This window comes from Nuphar pumila, chromosome 1 (genome assembly GCF_984573655.1).
Source record: "Nuphar pumila chromosome 1, dmNupPumi1.hap1.1, whole genome shotgun sequence".
Classification (NCBI taxonomy): domain Eukaryota; kingdom Viridiplantae; phylum Streptophyta; class Magnoliopsida; order Nymphaeales; family Nymphaeaceae; genus Nuphar; species Nuphar pumila.
The window spans coordinates 115,553,017-115,575,984 of NC_143249.1; the positions used below are offsets into that span (position 1 = coordinate 115,553,017).

Below are 22,968 nucleotides of genomic sequence, written 5' to 3' on the forward strand. Positions count from 1 at the left end.
ACGGCAGTTCCAGGCAATAAATCGATGCAAAATTCCACCTCACGAGGTGGAGGAAGGCCAGACAACTCCTAGGGAAAGATGTCAGGAAATTCACAAACCACGTCTAGATTTTCAATAGGAGTGGGCGCAGGGTCAGACTTAACAAGGCTGATCAGGAAAACAGGATAGCCCTTGCGAATGAAGCTACGAGCTTTAAGGGCTGAAATCATTCGACTCGCTCGTAAAGGCCAGGGAACTCGAAATTCCACCTTCGGAGAATCCGGAGGGGAGAAGACAATATTGCCCTGACGACAAATGATCTTGGCATGATGCTGGCACAGCCAATCCATGCCCAAGATGAGGCCAAATTCTGACATATCCAGCAAGACGGCTCATGCGGGCAAAAGATGATCTGATATTACAACATCGAGGTCAGGGATAAACGTCGCACACATAGTGTTCTCCTCCAAAGGGTTATACACGTCTAAAGTTGTATGCAGGCGCAGAACTGGCGATTGCAACTGAGTCACGAATTTTGCCGAGATAAAAGTATGTGTGGCACCACAATAAAAAAGAACAAAAGCAGCATGACCGACAACTAAGAGAGTACCTTGCACGAGTTCTCCCTTGGCCAGCTGCTCGACGGTGGTGGCGTAGACTAGCCCTAGCGCCTTCTTAACTCCGCTGCTCTGCGGCTGGTAGGTCAACTGTGGTTGTCGCTGCTGCTGAGGAGGCTGGGGTACTCCACTGGATTGCTTGAATTCATCGGCCACCTTTTTGCGGCAATTGTGAGCGTAGTGACCCATCTTACCGTAATACAAAAAAAACCTTGTATCCAAGGGGCAAGACTGCCCGACGTGAGATCCCTTGCATCTAGCACATCCATCTCCTGAGGGTCGTCGAGGCGGTGGGCGATTCTGTTGGTGTCACCTTTTCGCAGGAGGTCCATGCTGCTTTCCTCCTTCTGGCTTGACGGGAAAAGGTGGTTGTCTCACTTGACCACGAGATTGTGCCTTCTTCTGGTCACCACTGGATATAGGTGGCCTTTTAACCTGTGTCGTTTTAGCATGCTCCCAATCCTCATTTAAGAGAGTCGCCGCTGCAACTGTTGTTGAGAAGGTCTCGGGCATGCTCGTAAGGACCCGATGTTTGAGTCCTTCCTTTAGGCCACGAATAAACTTGCCTGTCCGCTCGCGCTCACCATCAAAAAGGTTGGGGCAATATTGCTCCAACTGCTGAAACTTGGCGATGTAATCGCCAAGAGGTAAGCTGCCCTGACACAGCTCCAAGAATTTCACCTTTTTCTTTTCCCTCGCAGGAGGGGGGAAGTAGTTATCATAAAACACACACCTGAAAGTGTCCCACGAGATGACCTCTGCACCTGAAAAACGCCTCCCTCGAGTCGCGTCCCACCAAACTCGGGCATTATCCTTTAATCGGAAGGACCCAAATACCGTCTTCTTTTCGTCGAGAACTGAAAGGACCTGAAACACCCTTTCGATTTCTTGAATCGAATGCTCTGCGTCATCGGGATCCACCTTGCCGAAGAAAATTGGAGGGTCCAGCTTTAAAAACTTCTCGAACGTGACCCCTGAATCTGCAGGAACACGTTCCCTTTGCGTGGCGATCTGACTTCTGATTGCTTTGGCCAAAGTGCTGAGGGAATCCATCGCGAATCCCCTTTGCTCAGACCATTCGTCGGCCGAATCCTCGTTCGGGCTTCTTCTCATCCTTAAAAATAACACGAGGAACAAGGTTAATCCAAGAACATATTTAATTACATTTCATCTTCCTTTTTGTACAGAGTATCCAAAATATTTCGGCAATGCCGATACAAAAGATCAAAAGAATAGTAGTCTGGTACAAAAAGTGCATAGACCCAAACCAACTCTTACAGAACAAAACTCCCTTTAGGGAGTACCCGAAAATCGACAAAGATATTCCCTCGCATTCCCTGTGCGCATGAACCTATGCTTAGGAGTGAAGGGAAGCTTATCATCCTCTGACGGGGTATAATGCCCGTAGAGGGGTGTCGCTGGAGTGTATTACGGCGAATACGATACATCCGAGTCTGAAACATAAATAGTCGAAGACTCGGGCACGTCTATAGGTACAACAAAAGTTGGCGTAAGAAGCGGCAATGGAGTTGGTGACTCGCCAAAAACTGCTATTCCGTCAAGAGGCAGTGGGGGAGGAGGCGTCCCCACGTCCACTGTGGTGGGGAGGACCACGGCGGCAGGCACTGGAGAAACAGGGTCAACCTAGAGAAGGCACTGGTCTGAGAAGTGCCCAAGTATGCCGCAACGATCGCAGCTATACTCCCCAGAATCCACCATAACAACCCGCCGATGAACCAGGATGAAGAAAGGCACCCAACCGCCTTCCCGCAAAAAAACCTCGGCCCAAACTGTCGCCAACGGAACCTGGAAGGCCAAAGGTAGCGGGTGCCCCACTCATTAGTGAAAACGAGCAACGGAGAGCGACTGGACCCATACTCAGTCGCAAATCCCTCTGGTCAACCCCTGTTCGAAGAGGGACCACCCTCTGAGAAAGTGTGAAAACGCACTCTACGCAAAGACCTGTCGTGACTACTACTAGGGTCATCGAATGCGTCCATCTTACAGTTGGCATAGAAAGTATAATTTACCTCAATTAGGCCAAAATTATCCCATAATAATAAAAGAAAGGGACGACTACTTACAGTGCAATGGGATGCTCGATAGTCGAGACTTTACTCATCATAACCTCTGGCTCTGATACCAATTTGTAACGCCCAAAAATTTTTTAACTTGAAAAGTAAAGTTTTTCTGAAAGAATTCTCTCGAAACTTGAACTCTGCCTTTTTGAAAGCCCTTCAAAAGTATCTTTCTATTTTAAAAATCAAGTTGTCAAATCTCAGGCACGTTAGCTTAAAAACCCAAACATGACAACAACGAAAGATAGTAGAAAGCTGAAAGGAATGCTAAATGTAACGCCCCAAAATTTTCACTTGTGATTTCGAAAACATTATCGAAAAACCTTTCAAAGATTTAAAGTTTGCACTTTTAAAAGCGACAGCGGAAGACATTTAAAAATGAGCACAAGTCAACAATCCTGGGTACATTAGCTGAAAAACCATCATTCACATGAACAACTAATTAAAGGAATTGAGGAAATAAGGTAATAGATTATTAATAAAATCTGCAGTTTATTACAAAATGAGCATTTTCCCAAAGTTCAATAATCTAAAGAAAAACTCCAAAACTCAGAGCCCAGCCGCCAGCAGAAAGAAGAAAAAACTTGAGCCATGTTGCACCACGCCATCGGCCGCTTGTGAAGTCCTACTCATCACCTGCCCATGAAATGGGTCAGTTTCACAACAAACCAGTAGGTGCATGAATAGATAAGTAGAATAAAATAAGTCAGGATATTCATGAGATAAGCAGTTTATTATATTAAAACAACAAATACAATTGTAATCTATTCTAACAAGTGTAACATATGCAAGGAGCTATTGTTTGAAATATTTCAAGCAGTGTAACTCTCAATCATCTACAACTATTTAAAAATATATTCTTTAAGTTCTGATATTAACTGGCTTGTGGCTACGCACAGACGCGAAACGTAGAAACAGCCGAGACTGATCCGGGGGTTTACTATGTCAGGTGTTTTCAATAACCCGGATGGCTGACTGAGTCTGCTCCTAAGGGGACGGACAGTGACCAAGAGAGTAAATCTCCAAAGGCATTCGTAGCCCATGGATGCATCCAACTTCTGCAGAAGTACCTGAGAGTTACCACCTAGGATAATTTATGGTAATCCCAATTCCCCTAATTCCGATGACTGGGGAAGCCGAGTCTTTTGCCCGTGGGGTGGTTGTTAACAACCTGTCCATCGGAGTTTTTGTATCATCCATCATCTCCCTTGATGAATCGTGAAGGTCGAATGGGTACGACGGGGGTTTCTTAACCGTCACCCCATTCTACATGCTCTGGTCTGTTAGACCTACTCGAGCATCTTGCCTATGAGGGCGAGTTGTCACCATTTATGTGATCTCAGCATTGTGCCAAATGCACGCTTCGAGGTTGCTACGATCTCATTACCCAAACATCGTAACACACATGGGACGTACTTGTCTAAAAGTATAGTTGTACCTTCCTAGAGGTACGACTACGATGAGAGGGCAACAAATAATGTCTTGTGATTTTTTTGGTTCATACATGACATGTATTGCTCTTTGAGCAATTGGCCTGTGGAGGCCGACATTATCTCATTTATAAAGTGTTGATTGCCCACTTCAAGGTACTCCATGACCTCTCGTAAAATTTATACAGTACCTATCTTAGGGTCCGGTTACAATAGCAATTGCCGTGGATTTCTCTCTAGAACTGAGTCTACCATAGAGTTTACATTAAGCATGTAGTTTAAAAAGAATAAGCATGAGGAAACGCAAAACAAACAATTACAAGTTAAGTAATCCTACAGGTAAGCATGTATGCCAAATAAACTATTCTATCACAGAATCCTTATATTTTATTTCATTCATACAAACTCTTCGTGCAACTTTCCCCTACCTCGGGATGTTGTGCAGTTATGTGCGTCTACGAGTGTAGATGATACGAGGCTCAGGCCGCGGAGCCAGAGCGGGGTTCGATGCGAAGTCTGCAAAAGTGTGGGCACACAGCGCTATATTATTTATTATGCCAAGAAAAGAGAGTCAGGCAGGGCATCGCTCCTTGCCTGTCGGTCAAAAACAAATGAGAGGCGGCAGGGTATGCCCCTGCTTGCAGAAATCAAGGAAGCAACAGGGAGTGAGCCCCTGGCTGTCGACGACAGTGAGGCGACAGGGGACGAGCCCCTGCCGAACAGCAAGGCGGCAAGGGGCGAGCCCCTACCGACAACACCGAGGCGGTAGGGGGTCAGCCCCTACCGACAGCATGAGAGGCAGTAGGGGTCAAGCCCCTGCCGACAGCAATGAGGTGGCAGGGGTCGAGCCCCTGCCGACAGCATGCGAGGCGACAGGGGTCGAGCCCCTGCTGACAGCAACGAGGTGGCAGGGGTCGAGCCCCTGCCGACAACAGCGAGGCGGCAGGGGGCCAGCCCCTACCGACAACAAGGCGACAGGGGGGCGAGCCCCTGCCAGCCAGGAACACCCAGGTGGCAGGGCGAGCCCCTACCAGTCGGTGATCGAGCGATGGCAGGGGAACGAACCCCTGCCAAAGAGAGAGAGAGAGAGATCGGGGCGGCAGGAGCCACCAACCTCCTACCGACCCCTTCGCATGTCACAGAGGAGAGGGGGGGGGGGGGGGGGGACAGGAGGACAACCGACCTCCCGTCGATCGCCCGATCACCCACAGGGGTGAGAGGGTGTCGCTGTGAGAAATCAGATGTGGGAGTCACCTTACTATCGTAGCAAGAGATAGAGAGAGAGGTAAGAGGGAAGAGAGAAAAAAATGTTGGGCGTAATGTCTTCTCCCCTTTCCATTGATATTTATATGTTGTACGAGTGGTACAATACAGTACAATAGTACAATACAGTACAGTATGTTGTACAATACAGTACAATACAGTACAATAGTACAATACAGTACAGTATGTTGTACAATACAGTACAATACAGTACAGTAGTACAATACAGTACAATATGCTGTACAAGTGGTACAATACAGTACAGAAATATATTCATTTACATATACATATTTAACAGCCTCCCTCAAGTTGAGGATGATCTTCAATCATGCTCAACTTGCCCTTAAGTAACCAAAATTGATGACTAACCAATCCTTTGGTGAAGATGTCTGCTACTTGGTCTTCTGATCTGACATACGAAGCCTCAATTTCTTCTGTTTCAATCTTTTGTCTAACAAAATGCTGATCAATCTCAATGTGCTTCGTGCGACAATGATGAATAGGGTTAAAAGAAATATTAATGGCACTTTGATTATCACATAAAAGCAGAGAGGAAGAGATAGGTTCATTCAACTCTTGAAGAAGATGCCGTACCCAAGTGACATCAGTTGTCCCTGCTGCCATTGCCCTGTACTCTGCCTCAGTGCTGGATTTAGCAATGGCCTTTTGTTTCTTACTACTCCAAGTGACAATATTTGGGCCAATAAAAACACAATATCCTGAAACCGACCTACGCTCATCAGGGTCCCCACCCCAATCTGCATCACAATATGTAAGTAAACGGTGTCCTGTAGTGAAGCTTTCATCTTTGTGATAGAGCAATCCATCTCCAATAGTCCCTTTCAGATATCTGAGAATACGCTTAATACATTCCATATGACAATCAGTGGGAGCATGCATAAACTGAGATGCTTGATTTACAGCATAAGCAATGTCAGGTCTTGTAAATGTAAGATATTGCAACATACCAACAATGCGGCGATATAAAGTGGAATCATGATATAATTGGCCTTCTTTTGCACTAAACTTATGATTTAAGACAGATGGGGTGCTGAGAGGTTTACAATTAATCATACCAGTGGTGTGAAGAATGTCAAGAGTATACTTGTGTTGACTTAGAGTGAGTCGATCATCTTGTCTATCGACTTCAACTCCCAAGAAGTATCGCAATGGGCCTAAGTCCTTCATCTTGAATTTGGCCATGAGTAAAGACTTGACCAAGGCAATATGTGCATCATCACTCCCAGTGATAATGATGTCATCAACATATATAAGAACCCAAGTAGTAACATGATCATTCTTATACATAAATAAAGAATGATCAAGTATACTCTTAGAAAAGCCATGCTGCTGAATTTCCATGGAGAAACTCTCAAACCAAGACCGAGATGCCTGTTTTAAACCATAAAGAGACCTTCTCAATTTACAAACCCATGTAGCCGCATCATGTTCACTATATCCAGGAGGTTGCTCCATATACACCTCTTCCTTCAAGTCCCCATGTAGGAACGCATTCTTGACATCCAACTGGCTAAGAGACCAACCATGCTGAAGTGCCAAAGTGAGGATCACACGAATGGTGCCAATTTTGACAACAGGGCTAAAAGTTTCCTCATAATCTTGCCCATATTGTTGTGTGAATCCGCGTGCAACAAGACGAGCTTTATATCTTTCAATGCTACCATCTGGTTTACGCTTGATCTTGTAAACCCATTTGGAACCAACAACATTTCTATCAACAGGTCGAAGAACAATATCCCATGTATGACATTCATGAAGTGCTGCCATTTCTTCGTTCATAGCTTCAACCCAAGCTCGAGAATGGGCTGCCTGATGGAAAGTAGACGGCTCTTTCTCTTTGGCCACATTGGTTAGAAACAACTGAAAGTCAAGAGAAAAATTGTTGTAACTAACCCAACGATGGATAGGATGCCTTTCACGTGTGGATCGTCGAAGAGGGGGAGCCTCGTGAGATGGAGTTGAAGGGGCTCCTCGACGGGCATAAACCAAAGCTGAAAACCGTGAAGGTGCATCCTGGATGATGGAGTTGTCTGCTTCAAACTGAATTGGTTCATCAACAACAGGATCTCTGATAGAGTCATATAGCAAAGTATCACAAAGCCATGGATCATAAGTAGTTTGCTCATATACCTGAGAAGTATCACAAGTGCTGAAATGGTCATCATCAAAAACAACATTTCTAGACACCTTAATCTTACCCAAAATAGGATCATAACATCTATATCCTTTATACCCATCGGCATATCCCAGAAATTTGCACTGAACTGCTCTGTCCTGAAACTTGTTACGTAAAGAATGATCCACATGGACATAACAAATGCATCCGAAAGCATGCAAATCATCATAAGAAGGGTGAGAACCGTGAAGCAAATAATAAGGAGACTGATCTCCTAATAATTCCATAGGCAACCTGTTAATGATATGCACTGCAGTGTGAAAGGCCTCAGTCCAAAGAGAGAAAGAAATATTAACGCGGTTTCAACAATATGCCGATGCTTACGTTCTGCTACTCCATTCTGTTGTGGAGTGTAAGGACAAGAGGAGTTACGTGTGATGCCATGGTCCTTTAAATATTCACTAAAATCATGAGATATGTATTCTCCACCACCATCACACTGGAAATAAGTGATATTTGAATTGAAAAGGTTCTGAACAAGAGCATGGAATTGTTTGAAAAGTTTGAACACTTCAGATTTAGATTTCATAAAGTAAATCCAAGTGTAACGAGTGAAAGAGTCAAGAAATAACACATAATAACGAGAGCCAGATAGAGATGAAACAGGAGCTGGGCCCCAAACATCAGAGTGAATAATTTCAAATGACTTGGAAGCTCTTTTATTGATACTTTGAAAGGGAAGTACATGACTCTTGCAGACATTACAACTAGGACACTTATGATCTAATTTGACTTTGGGAATAAAACCCTGAGAAGACAATTTGTCAAGAAACCCTTGACTACAATGACCTAACCGACGATGCCAAGAAACTGGCTTATTACATTGCATAACAGAAGAAGACTGACTCAAATAAGCAGGAAAAGATGGAGACACGGTAGATGACATCTTCAAAGTCCCGGGGGCTGCTTCGAAGACGTACATGTTTCCGCGTCGTTCACCCTTAGCGAGCATCTTCTTGGTTCGAAGGTCCTTAAGACAAACAGAAGACGGAGTAAATTCCATGGATGAATTTGTTTCATCAACCAATTTAGAAACAGATAAAATGTTTTTCTCAATGGCAGGAGTGAGTAAGACATTTTTCAATGGTAGTGTAGATTGTGACAAAGAGAGAGATGCATTTCCAGTATGAGAAATAGGGTGGTGGGAACCATCTCCCGTGACAATAGTGCCAGTGCCAATATAAGGAACCATGTTGGAAAGTTTACCTGCATCAGAAGTAACATGTGCGGCTGCTCCAGAATCAATATACCAAACTCCATCATCATTCTGACGCAAATTCATGTTGTTAAATGCAGTCATCAGAATTTGTTGCACATCATGTGGCAACCCTGCACTCTGTCCCTGATCAGTACCCTGATGTGCTCGAAAATTTCCCTGCGGCTGCCCCTGAAACTGTCTAACATTCATCTGTCCAGCTCTTGGTCCTGGCCTCCCTGCCTTGTTGCGATTCTGTGGGTTGTGCCAACAATCTGCTTTCACATGGCCACGCTTGTTGCAATGGAAGCAAGTAGGGACACGAGTACCTCTAGTGGCAGGTGGAGCAGTAGGAGTAGGAAGGAGTCCTCCACGGCCCATATGAGCAGCAGGTGGACGAAATGAGGTAGACCCAGATGTAAACATGACAGGATGAGGATCATCAATAAGATGATCTTGAGTCAAACTAACTTCATACTGTAGGAGTTTGGCCTGTAAATCCTCAAAGCATGGAAGTGTAGAGGCAACCTGTAATGCAGTGCAAAACATACGATATTGGGGCCCAAGGCTTCCCAATACCTGCTGAACAACATCTCTGTCAGAAACAGGATATCCAATAGCGGCCAACTGATCAATGATAATTTTGATATCCCCTAGAAATTCAGTAATGGTCTTAGTTCCCTTTCGCATAGATTGGAACTGCCATTTCAGTTGAAGTGCACGTGATTCAGAAACCTGTGAATAAGAGTGAGCAAGATGTCTCCATAGTTCTGCAGCAGTAAAATGGTCAGAGATAGTTTGTAATATACGATCAGATAACGTGGCAGTCAAATAGGCAACCACAGATTGGTCCTTCTGAAACCAAACATCATACGCAGGATTTGGAATAGCAATGCAACTCACCTTCCCATCATTACCAGTTACCTCTTGCGTAATAGTCATAGGTGGGGCGGGTGATCCCCCATCCAGATGCCCGGAAAGACCATGACTTCGGATAAACGGCAGAATTTGGCGTTTCCAAAATAAGTAGTTATCATGAGTTAATTTGTGAGAAACAAGTTGAGAAAGAAATCCGGGGCTGATTTTAGAATCCATAAGGAAGAAGATCAAAGATGAATCAAACAGCACGACAGAAATTCGTAGGTTGTACGGACAGAACCGTACGGACAGAAATTTTTGAGTTTTGGAAATCACGATTTTTTAGTTAATCGTGCAGAATGTACGATTTATCAACTATATTGCAAGAAATAGATAAGAAATCACAAGAAGTTTGAGAAAAGAGGCACTTTTGAGAAATGAGGGTTCCCAAATTTGGGGAAAACAGAAATTAGGGTTGATAAAATTGGGGATAACAGAATATGTAAGAAGAAAAAGATGCACGATATGAGGAAATGAAGAAACGACGTCGAAATATAGTGATTCAACGGAGAAACAACAGAGAAAAGATGAAAAAAAAAACACTTTCCTTGAGAACGCCCAAAAACGCACGTCAAGGTCCTTAGGGGCCTTCCAGATGATCGTGATTACCACGCCCTTGGCTTTGATACCATGTGAGAAATCAGATGTGGGAGTCACCTTACTATCGTAGCAAGAGATAGAGAGAGAGGTAAGAGGGAAGAGAGAAAAAAATGTTGGGCGTAATGTCTTCTCCCCTTTCCATTGATATTTATATGTTGTACGAGTGGTACAATACAGTACAATAGTACAATACAGTACAGTATGCTGTACAATACAGTACAATACAGTACAATAGTACAATACAGTACAGTATGTTGTACAATACAGTACAATACAGTACAGTAGTACAATACAGTACAGTATGCTGTACAATACAGTACAATACAGTACAGTAGTACAATACAGTACAATATGCTGTACAAGTGGTACAATACAGTACAGAAATATATTCATTTACATATACATATTTAACAGTCGCAGGGGCCATTGGCCCCCTACCGGCACTCCGGCGAACCCCCAGAGAGAGAAGGAGACGACAGGGGCCCCATATGCCACCTGTCGGGCCTCCGATGGGCACAGAGGAAGTGGGAGGGCGCGGCAGGGGTCGTGCGCCGCCTGTCGGCCTCCCGGCGAACCCTCAAGAAGAGGGTGAAGAGGGAGGGCACGGCAGGGACCATCGGCCTCCTGTCGTGCCTTCTGGCGAGATGACAGAGAGGGAGGTGAAGGGAGAAAAGGATCGTCGGCGTCCTCGGTCGGCAGTGGTCGCAGCGACGACGGCGATCGGCGTTGGTGGCGTGCGCAGGGAAGGAGGAGAGGGTCGGCGCGAGGAGAGCGAAGAGATTCGAGAGGGAGGCATGCCTCCCCTCGCCCTCTTGCACTGCTCTTAAAGAGCTCGGGGGGGGGGGGGGGGGGGGGGGGGGGATAAATGGGGAAACCTCGGTTGGCTTTCCTTATCCGCCTGAAGACGCAGATGGGGGGCGGCGCTCGGGAAGAGGATTTCTTAAAATCCTTTTCCTGAGTCAGGTTTTAAAACCCTATCGAGGATGGGCCCGGGTCTGGACCCGACCCGGCCCGGGTTCGATACTAATTAATTTTTTTTTTAAACGTGGGTTTTACACTAAATCCTTAATTTCAAATGTCACTGTACAAAGAAAAACAGGAGGCCCATCCTCTATTAAAGCAAAACCCAAAACCCTGCAACGACGGCCAGAAATCTGGAAGGAAGAGTACAGCCTTGAGTCACGTCGCATGCACCATCGACTGCCTGCCGAAGCTACTCCTCACCTGCCCATAAAAACGGGTCAGTTTCATGAAAAATTAGGAGTGCAAAAAGAATAAAAACAGCTAAAGCAATTAAGCATACTACAGAATCAACAGTGAGTAGTTGAAGTATTATGCACAAGGAACTCACTAGTATGCTTAGCACATGATACCACAAGTACGCAAAAACCAACTGAAAGGTGAGCATGTTCAATTTAGTTATCACTTATTAACTGGTCATGTGGGTACATACATGGCACACGAGCCAAAACAACCGAAACCAAACCGAAGGTTTATTATGCTATGTATTTTAAGATACCTCGATTGACTGACTGAATCTTATCCTAAGAGGACAACCGGTGGTCGAGAGAGCAAGTCCCCAAAGGCCCAGTAGGGATGCATCCAACTTCTGCAGAAGTGTTAGGCTATCTTTCGTAGTCCTTTTTCTCCTAACCTCGGATGACTGAAGAAGCCGAGTCTTTTGCCCGTAAATAGCCATTAATGGTCTCTCCATCGGAGTTGGTACCCTTCGTCCTCTCTCTTAGCGAAGTCGGGTTGAATCGAGCGCGACAGGGGTTTCTTAACTGTCGCCTCATTCTTCATGCTCTGATCCATTAGACCCAAACGAGCATCTTGCCTGTGAAGGCGCATGTGAGGCCATTTATGTGTATCTTTAAACAAGTGCCCTTGCACAATCGAGGTCTTATCTGTCTCGTGGTACTCATTGCACCGTGTCAATCAAAATTAGCGTTGCACCAATATCGTACAACCAATCATTGCCCAAGACTCAAGAAATAGCAGCCTTACATGCGATGAGGCTCTTTTCTCGAGTTAGGAAAACCAGTATCTCATTTCGTAACTCACAGCGGAGTTCGAACGTTGATACTCACGCTCTTGCACTGACTAAGCTCTCCTGTCGAAACCCGACAATCGTGGCAGTGGTTTGATACTTCTGCACAAAAAGAAGAGTGACATTTGCTATATATATATATATATATAAAGGAAATAGCAGAAGCAACAACAAGTAAAAATCAAAAGGGACCAGGATCGCGAAACCGTGTCCTGGATGAAAAGGCATGTGCTCAAACGAAGCCTTGGCGCAAAGCGCGAGGCTAAAAAAAATATAAACAAGAAAGCGAAGGACCAAGAACGCGAAACCGCATCCTGGAGGTAAAAGCGTAAGTAAATGTACATATATATACATATAACAATTGCCAGTGGTTTGCTCCCCCTTGCTGGAAAAACAAAAAGGCAGGGGGTGCTACCCCCCTGCCAGAAAACGCAAGGCAGCAGCAGCACCCCCCCTTGCCGAGGAAAACAGCAAGGCAGGGGGGCCCACCCCCAGCCCGAGAAGCAGCAAGGCAGGGGGCGCCACCCCCTGTTGGAGAAACAGCAAGGCAAAGGGGGTCACCCCCTGCCGGAAAAACCAACAAGGCAAGGGGCGCCACCCCCTACCGGAAAACGCAAGGCAGGGGGGCCACCCCCTGCCCGAGAAGCAGCAAGGCGGGCGCCACCCCCTGCAAGAGAAACAGCAAGGCAGGGGGCCACCCCCTGCCAGAAAACGCCAGGCAGGGGGGCCACCCCCCTGTTGGGGAACCAAAATGAGGCAAGGGGGGCTCTCCCCTGCCGACAAAACAACAGGGTAGGGGGCCTTTTGCCCCCTGCCGGAAAGCCACGAAGAGCGGGGGGGGGGGGGGGGCATCCATTGCCGGAAAACCCCAAGGCAGGTGGGGCATCGCTCCCCTGCCGGAGCCGTAGGCAGAGGGGGGTCTGCTCCCCTTTGCCGGAAAACAGGAAGATGATGGAGGGAAACGCGTACCTGGGAGCCGCCGACAGTCGGGGACGTCGACGACGTCAGACGGAGGAGGACGGCGAGAAGGAGAGGGAGCCAGAGGTGAGGAGAGAGAGAGAGAGGGGTGAGGGGCTTTTTGCCCCTCGCACGGCCTCGCTTGAGCCTTTTAAAGGCTCAGGTGAAGGTTCTGGAGACCGGGTCGAACCCAATCCGACCTGGACCCGACCTCTCTCGGATCCGCCCGGATCCGGATCATGTCCAGCACACCGAGTCTGGTGTGTTGGACACGCGACATGTCTGACACGACGCGATTTTTTTTCCAGTGTTTTTACAATCTTTCCAGTTCTAACAACAAGAACCATGTAAAAAACAGGGAAAACCATATAAAAATAGACTTTTAATCTCGTACAACCTAGCCTATTATCATCCACATTAGTCACAACCAAGTGAACCAAAAGGTTTTGAAAGGTGTTGCAAAGAATTATACCCGAGGCACGAAACAGGAACAAAAAAACATTTGGCTTTTATAATGTGAACATGGCAATGAAGCTGACTGAGTTTCTAAATTTTGTGAGTCTCAAATAAGAAAAAATTAAGGTTCAATCAGGTTGAGCTCCACATGAGATAACTGAGTTGTTCTTTGTTAAGGTTCAATAACCAATCTGAAAGTATGGAAGGCACTTGTGGTTTCTAAAATATATAGGGATATATGTGCAACTGTAACATGCACACTATTAAAGTGGATTCATTTGGATACACTCCATTCAGCTATGGGATCATTAAAAAGCATTAAGCTCTTACCAGTGCCCACTTTGACATCTTATCCAAATAAACTTGTAACAAGCCCCCCAATGACTATCCTATTATCAAACTGCATAATATATCAAACAAGAAAAACAAAAGCAGTTTCTACTTACATATTGGGCACGAAACAGTATCCTTTGTTCACTAGTACACAGATTCACTGCCAGCTGTCTCAGTAACAATCTTCGGTCCACTAGTTTTGGAGAAGCTACAGGCAAATCAATAGATTTGCTTCCCTGAATAATGCAAAAGTACCGTGCTCTAAATTTTCAAGGCATAAATAAATAACTACACCAGATCTGTCATATGAAGAAATAATGATGAATGCAATCACAATAACATATTATCAGCAAAAATAACCACATATAAAAAGTACACTGAATGCAATTGACAATTCCAAGCTAGAAGTGGAATGTGCATCAATGCATGTATGTGTTGTAATGAAAGACGCTGAAGCACCAACATGTGAATAGAGGAGTAGCAAGGAAGCCAACAACACAAGCACAATACAAGTGCAAATAACCCACTAAGGGGTGAAAAGCCTACAAAGGCAAAAAACAACTTTATTGTGAGGGAGAAAAGTATAAGCTAAAAGCCATACAAGGAGGAGGGAGGAGCCCTCAATTTATAGAGGGAGGACCCAAGGGACCACATAGAGGGGCTCCCTTCTAGCCGTTGGGAGCTCCAAACGGTCATATTTATGACCGTTTGGGGGCCCCAACGACTAGAAAGAGGGGGGACCCTATGTGGTCAAAATACAATAAATAAAAAACAAAAAAAAGTGAAAAAAGAAAAAGTAAAAAAACCTAAAATGAAAAGTACATTGAAATTGCCAAAATACCCCTATCAAGTATTTTGGTTAAACAACATATATACTTATAATATATATATATATATATATATATATATATATATATATATATATATATATATACGAATGTATATATATATTTAAGTATATATTTTAACACCCCCACCCTCCCTCAAACTTTACAGGGAGAAAACGAAAAGTTTGTCAAGAAGGAACATAAATCTTAGAGCTGGGAGAGCTTTGGTGAAGAAGTTTGTTAATTGATACTCTGAAGTACCATATGGCAATGAAATTGTCCCTTTAAGGTATTCATCTTGAACATAATGACAGTCCATTTCAATATGCTTTGTACGCTCGTGAAAAGTATGGTTGCTAGCAATATAAATCGCACTCTTGTTGTCGCAACACATCTTGGTGGGACTAGAAATGAAGATGCCCATGTCACTGAGGAGACTTCTAATCCATACAATTTTCATAGTTGTCATTGTCATCGCCCAATATTCGGCTTCAGTGGAAGAGAGAGAAACTTTTTGTTGCTTCTTACACTGCCAAAAGATAAGCGATTCCCCTAAGAAAACACAAAAAACCGTGACTGAGATTCAATCATTGGGATTTCCTCCCCAATCAGCATCAGTATAAGCATTTAATTCAAAAGATGAAGAAGAGGATAAGAAAAGCCCTTTGGAGATGGTGTTCTTGATGTAGCGCACAATCCTCGTCACGGCCGCCATATGTATAGTAGTAAGAGCATGCTGAAACTGACTTGCAGCATGAACCGCATGAGCTATATCCGGACGGGTGATGGATAAGTAAGAGAGTCAATTAGTTGGCGGTAAGGCGTAGGATCTTCAAGGAGCACACCATCTTCAAGTCTGAGTTTTGCATTTATAACTTCAGGGGTCTCAATTGTTTTTTCATCAGAAATCCCTGACTTGGTACAAATATCAGCTGCCAATTTCATTTGAGATAAGATATATCCACGAGGAGAATATGCCACTTCAATACCTAAAAAATATCTCAAGTAACCCAAGTCAGACATATCAAAAGTTTTTTTCAATATAAATTTAACCTCATCTACTCCCTTTTGGTCATTTCTAGTGATGATCATGTCATCGACATACAGAAGAAGAATGATTATAAGATCACCTGTTTTCTTAACAAAGAGAGCAGTGTCAGTATAGCAAGATATAAAACCCAAATTAATCAAGACAATGTTAAATTTGTCATACCATGCTTTAGGAGCTTGTTTAAGACCATATAATGCATTTTTCAATTGTAAGAATTTTCCATATAGATTCATACCTGGAGGAGGTTCCATATAAACCTCTTCGTTAAGATCACCATTTAAGAATGCATTCTTCACATCAAGTTGAAAGATGGACCATTTCTTAATAGAAGCAACTGCAATAAGAGCTTGAACACTAGTCATTCGAGCAACAGGGGCAAATGTTTCATCATAATCTACCCCGTATTCTTGAGCAAATCCTTTTGCAACCAATCGGGCCTTATATCTTTCTAAAGACCCATCACTTTTGGTTTTTACATTAAAAACCCATATACACCCGATGGGTTTCTTACCTTTTTGAAAATCAACAACTTCTCATGTTTGCGCTCTTTCAAGGGCATTTAGTTCAAGTTCCATAGCCTTAATCCAATGGTCATATTGTTTAGCTTCATGGTAATGAGTTGGTTTATGAAAGGAATGCAAAGCCAACAGACATGCTTTAAAATTTGGTGAAAAAGATTCATAGGAAACAAATCTGTTTGGTGCTTTAGTTCGATGACTTGACCTTCTTTGAGATGATTCTTCCATTGTGTTATTTTGAGAGTTATCTCTCAAGAGCACAAGGAGGATTTTCCTCTTCTCTTCTGGAATAAACTTGAATTTGCCTGGATATAGGTTCATTTGTATCTTCTTGTTGTTCATTATACAAATCATCTACATGCATTTCCTGTTGTTCATTAATGGTTTCTTCAGAATTATTATCTCGAGGTAATAAATCCCAGGAAAGAGTGATCAACCTTTTCATTTGATTTGTGCGAAAAACCATTTTCATCTTCTAAGAAGGTGACATCCTTTGAGATATACAATTTGTTATTTGTTATATCAAAGCACCTATAACCGTTTTGTTTTTCACCGTACCTCAAAAATATACATTCAATTGCCTTTGGAGAAAGTTTATCATTTTTACGAGTTAAGACAAAACACTTACACCCAAAAATCCTTTGCCTTTGGTAATCAGGAGTCAAGTTGTAAAGTTTTTCAAATGAAGAAAGATTTTTTAAGGTAGATGAGGGTATTCGATTAATTAAGTATACGAAAGTTAGAACTGCCTCAGCCCAAAAGGATTTTGGGATGTTTTTCGAAATCAACAGGGTTCTAGTTGTTTCTATTATGTGTCTATGTTTTCTTTCCACAAGACCATTTTGTTGCGGAGTGTTAGGACAAGAACGTTGATGACAAATTCCATTTTCCTTTAAATAATTTTGAAAGTCATTAGACATAAATTCACCTCCTGAGTCGGATCTAAGGATGGATAAGTTACCTAAGAATTGATTTTTTATTATTGCATGAAATTCTTCAAAAAATGAGAAAACTTCAGATTTCTTAGAAAATAGATTCATGTGAATCTAGTAAAGCCATCAATAAACAGAACATAATATGAAAAACCTCCTTTGGATATAACAGGAAAAGGACCCCATACATCGGAATATATTAATTCAAACGACCTAGTGGAGACAAAATTTCTTTGAGAAAATGGAATAGCTTTAGACTTTCCAAAAATACAATCCTTACAAGACATATGATTGTTTTTACAAGAATTGCTCAAAAAAGGAAAGAGTGACATCTTTAGAAAATTAGGGTGGCCAAGTCTCTTATGCCACACATCAACACTTTTGGCATTAACAAGATTACAAAATGACTTGGTTGGGAGAGACAAAAAATCCATATAGTAAAGATCACCCCTTCTATGGCCGCGCCCAATCAGCTTCTCTGACTGGAGATCCTGCACGATGCAACCTTTGGGTGAGAAAGAGACTTGGCAACAATGATCGGTAATTTGAAAAACTGAAAGAAAATTTAGATTTACTTTTGGAATAACTCTTACTTTTGGAATAAAAAAAATTGATTTAAATCAAGTGTCCCAATAATATCAATTTTTAAAGATGTCCCATCGGTCGTTGACACATACGAAGGTATGGGGTCAGAAACCACATTTGATAAGATATTTTTATGAGATGTCATATAAAAGGAAGCGCCAGAGTCAAGGATCCACATACCTGGGGGTGATGATGAGCAGGCAATCACAACACCCGAGGTAGAGGTTGATGAATTTTTGAGAAGGTGTTAGAGAACTTCTGAGATTTGATTGAGAGTATCTTTAATATTGCCTCCATCTTCTTCCCTTTTTTAGACATTTTGTTCGACGGTGGCAACCTTAGCTTTAAGCTTGGGGCAAACAGGCTTAATGTGCCCCGGTTCATTACAAAAGTGATATATGATACCTCTTCTATTATTCTTTCCAAAATGAGGAGGTCTATAAGGTTTAACATTATTTTCGGGCCTAGAAACGGCCAAGACATCATCATTCTTTAGGGTAATGCCAAGACGAGTTTCGGCTTGGCATATTTCGGCAAGAGCATCCTCAATAGGTAGAGCTTTGCTACAATGAAGAAGAGATGCCCGAACTTGCTCAAACTCTGGTCTAAGACCATGGAGGAATTAGAAAAAGTGTTCTTTTTCAACTTGTTCTCTTCTTAATTCAATGTCTTCCGGAGCCACCCATTTAGGTTCAAGGAGGGCAAGCTCATCCCAAAGGGGAGTAAGAGCACTAAAATAATCCCGAACACTCATGTCCCCTTGTTTGGTAGATCTAATTTTTTCTTGGCAAAAGAATTTCCTAGCAAGGTCCTTTTGGGTATACATATCCTTAAGAAAGAACCATGCCTCATTGGCTCTTCTAAATTTCGCAATATTGGCACAATTCTTTAGATCAACATTGTTCATGAACCATGCCAAAATTTTGGCATGGATACTTTCCCAATCCTCTAGTTTGGATTGGTGATCATTGATTGCCTTGATGCGCTCATTGCCATCTAAAGCTTTTCAACTTTTCCTTCCATTTTAGTGAGTTTAAGAGAAGGTTCAGGAGTGGTTCCCATAACAAAGCCCCAAAGTTTCTTACCGCTTAAGTGATTCTCCATAGCAGAAGCCCACATAAGATAATTGGATCCATTGAGCTTAAAAGAGAGCTCTACCTTTGATTTGGACTCCATAGATAACAAAAAAGGTTTCGTTCTTCAAATAAGTTGAGAGGCACACTTCCCAAAGGCTTCAATAAGAATGTAAGATTACCAACCTTGCTCTGATACCATGTAATGAAAGATGCGGAAGCACCAACATGCGAATAGAGTAGTAGCAAGGAAGCCAACAACACAAGCACAATACAAGTGCAAATAACCCACTAAGGGGTGAAAAGCCTACAAAGGCAAAAAACAACTTTATTGAGAGGGAGAAAAGTAGAGGCTAAAAGCCATACAAGGAGGAGGGAGGAGCCCTCAATTTATAGAGGAGGGAGGACCCAAGGGACCACATAGAGGGGCTCCCTTCTAGCCGTTGGGAGCCCCAAACGATCATATTTATGACCGTTTGGGGGGCCCAACGACTAGAAAGAGGGGGGGGCCTATGTGGTCAAAATACAATAAATAAAAAAGAAAAAAAAAAAAGAAAAAGTAAAAAATCCTAAAATGAAAAGTACATTGAATTTACCAAAATACCCCTATCGGGTATTTTGGTTAAACAACATATATACTTATAATATATATATGAATGTATATATATATATATATATTTAAGTATATATTTTAACATGTGTGTGGGTGTGGGTGGGTCGGTGGGCTCAAGGGCATGAACATGTGTGTGTGTGTGTGTGTGCATGCATACACTTATGTAAGCTTTATGTAATATCGTGCATTTTTATACCAAGTCAAATTTAGAACTTCTGAAAATTTGTCTAAGTGTTGAAGAAAAATTGATACACTTTCAATATTAGGATGTGATAATTGAGTCTGGGCGTGGCCCAGGTCTCATCGATAAGACCCAAATGAGCCAATTAAAAGATGATAAAAAGTTTTTTTTTCAACATTTAAAATCAAGTAAAATTCTAGCAAAAATCGAGTTAAATTTGGGCGAAATTCGAATTTGATACCGTTAGATGCGTCTCAAAATTCTGAGTTCAACATTTTATTTTTCCGGATTCGGGCTACGGTTGGCCCGAAAATCGCAATCTTTCAAAAAAGGCCTACTTCGACAGATCGGGTCCGGATTTGGATCGGATTGAATCCAATCCATACGATCCAAATTAATATGGATCTGGACTCAGTTCAAGACCCATATTAAGTAGAATCCGATCTAGCTTAAAATCCGAATGGATTTTGGATATGGATTTGGATCTTGGATCTTGGATCTGGATCCAAATTCCAGATCCAATGAAATTAAAGTTTTAAGATCAGAATAAAGGTTTAATTTGAAGATATTTAAAGTTAAAAAGACTCCTTAAGGCACCCTCTAGAAGGTTCTGGATATTTAATTATTAATAATTAATTAATTAATAATTAAATTAATATTTAATTCTGAATTTCAGTAGTCATCTAATGGTGAGTCCCTAGAAGAGTCCACAATTGCCATGAGATAGGAATAAAAAGAAGGTAAGTAAACAAAATAGAAAGAATATAATTTTTATGGAATTAGGAAAGGAATTTTAGAAAAGTCAAAGTTAGAATTTTTGAAAATTAGGAAAGGGGAGTTAGAGATGGACTCCCACAAGGGAAGTCCAATCACTAGCCCCATTTAGAAGGCCCTAGAAGGCGTAGTTGTTGTTGTTGTTTCAACCCATGGAAATCGTTACGTGCATGTTTAGTGATAGGTATTTCCGATTTAAATCTTGATTTCATACCCTACATACGACTATGCTCATGCATATATATATGAAGGGGTATGTATACATACCTATATAATGCTTGATTCATGTAACATACAGTCACGGTTTGGGCCAGATCCGACCCAAACCAAGACTGCCGCAGCATCTCATATATATATATATCGGTCAGAGGGACTGGTTTGGATCAGATCTGATCCAAACCAGATCTGTCAAGGGCTTAGCAGGCCTGTCAGGCTGAAACATCTCTATTTCAAATGAGATATAAAAATCTGGGCTGACTGTGTTATGCGATAAAAAAATTTCTAGAACAACATATACCTAGTTATTTCTTGGTCTGATGTTAGTGTTGAGTTGAGCATATTTATGCTGTGTAACATGCCTACAGGTGAGCTTTGAAAGGAAGAAAAAAAAATATATCCTATAGGTGGATGTAACCCTGTAATATGTAAGCTTACACTACAAGATCAGCAATGAGTGCTGAAAGATGTGAAACCAATTGCAATAAAAACTTAATTATTAAATAGTCTAGTCCACTTGGTCAGAGTGATTTAAGTTGTCAGGAGTGTCTATGTTCAGTTCTTCATTGCTTAATTTACCTTCTTAATTCTATTAAGGCATATCGCTCCTCCAGACACAGTTAACTCTATATGAATATATTGTAAGGGCAGTTAAATTGTCAGAATTGATGTGATTATGTAGTAAGTGTTGAAGTTTGTCATTTTCTAAGGTATTCCTGACTTTGTCATAAATGCATTTAGCAATCTTCACAGTTTGTGTAAGGAACTAAAGCATACTCGTTCAAAAAAAAAACATACATATACAATGTGTGCTATGTCACAGGGATTCGGCTAGCAGGGTGCCGCACCCGCGTCGACACGACTTGACGCGGGTGCGGGTGCGGCACTACAGGATTTGAATTGATGCCGTTTCATTGATTTCTCCTAAACGAAAGATTATATTTCAATTGAAATCCACTTACACAAAGACAGCCCCCGTTGATGACGAGTCTCCGCGAAGCATCCATGGTTGAATGGTTAAAGCGCCCAACTCATAATTGGCAAATTCGTAGGTTCATCGGTATCAGTATCAGTATCAGTATAGATTCCGTTGATACGGAGCCAATTCTATTATAGAACGTTCCAATTCTATTATTGCGTTGACCGCACCCAGGATCATTTCGGTCCATTTTTTTTTTTAAATTTGCCCTATGAAATGGGCTGCGGAATTTAAAAAAAAAAAATTCTGCTGACTGCTGCTGCTCTTGTTTTATAAAGGGGCACTTTTAAAACCATCTAAAATTGAAGAGCCTTTTCAATCCAGATCCTTCTTTTTCGTAAAGGATTTTCTCTCTCCATAATAAATGATAATGATGGTGGTAGCCTTGCTGGCTATTAGTCTATGTCACAGGGATTCGGCTAGCAGGGTGTCGCACCTGCGTCAACGCGACTCGACGCGGGTGCGGTCAACCCGACCCTGGGTGTGTTGACCACACCCAGGGTTATTTTTGTCCATTTTTTTTGGATTTTTTTTTAAAAAAAAAATTGGCCTATGAAATGGCCTGCGGAATTTAAAAAAAAAATCTTTGGGGGGGGGGGGGCGCTGCCCCCCTATAACCCCCCGCCAGGGAGGAGCCCCCGGACCCCCCTTCCTGCAAGGGCAAAAACAATGAATCAGGCTCCACAACTCATCACTTTCATCTTTGGGGACAACCATATAAGATAAAAAAATGGTAAAAAGTAAGTTGGGCATAAATGTCATTGACCTTAAGAGCTACCATACATTCATACATATAGACTATACATGATATATATATATATATATATATATATATATATATATATATTTATTTATTTTTTTACATTTTTGCCCCTGCCGCACCCCCGCACCTGGGTTTTTTGGAAGTGCCGAATCCCCGCACCTGCACCCGCACCCATGTGACATAGCTATTAGTATTCATTGTTTTCCTGACGAGATGGGTGCTCTAGCTGTAGCCTTGTGTAGACCTCTCTTTTTCACATGTCCAATCCAATAAATTTCTTTTAGCTGTCGTGCAGCTGTATATAAAATGAAATTTGAAGAATCCTATTGCGTGGCAGTGGAGTCGTAGGCCTCATGAAGACTCTCTCTCCAACAAACCACATC

The 22,968-nt window shown here is 42.5% G+C and overlaps 1 protein-coding gene across 2 annotated transcripts in view; it reads right to left on the reverse strand.

Annotated features, from left to right (window-relative positions):
* LOC149849110 (Rubisco methyltransferase family protein) overlaps nt 1-22,968 on the reverse strand; it is a 145,175-nt gene that overhangs the window by 7,400 nt on the left and 114,807 nt on the right. The window contains exon 11 of one of the 2 annotated variants that reach the window (XM_089998500.1): nt 14,187-14,309. The exons of the other annotated variant lie outside the window; for it this stretch is intronic. Within the exon in view, the coding sequence (XP_089854626.1) occupies nt 14,187-14,309 (123 nt within the window). The remainder of the gene's footprint in view (nt 1-14,186; nt 14,310-22,968) is intronic. 2 annotated transcript variants of the gene reach the window in all.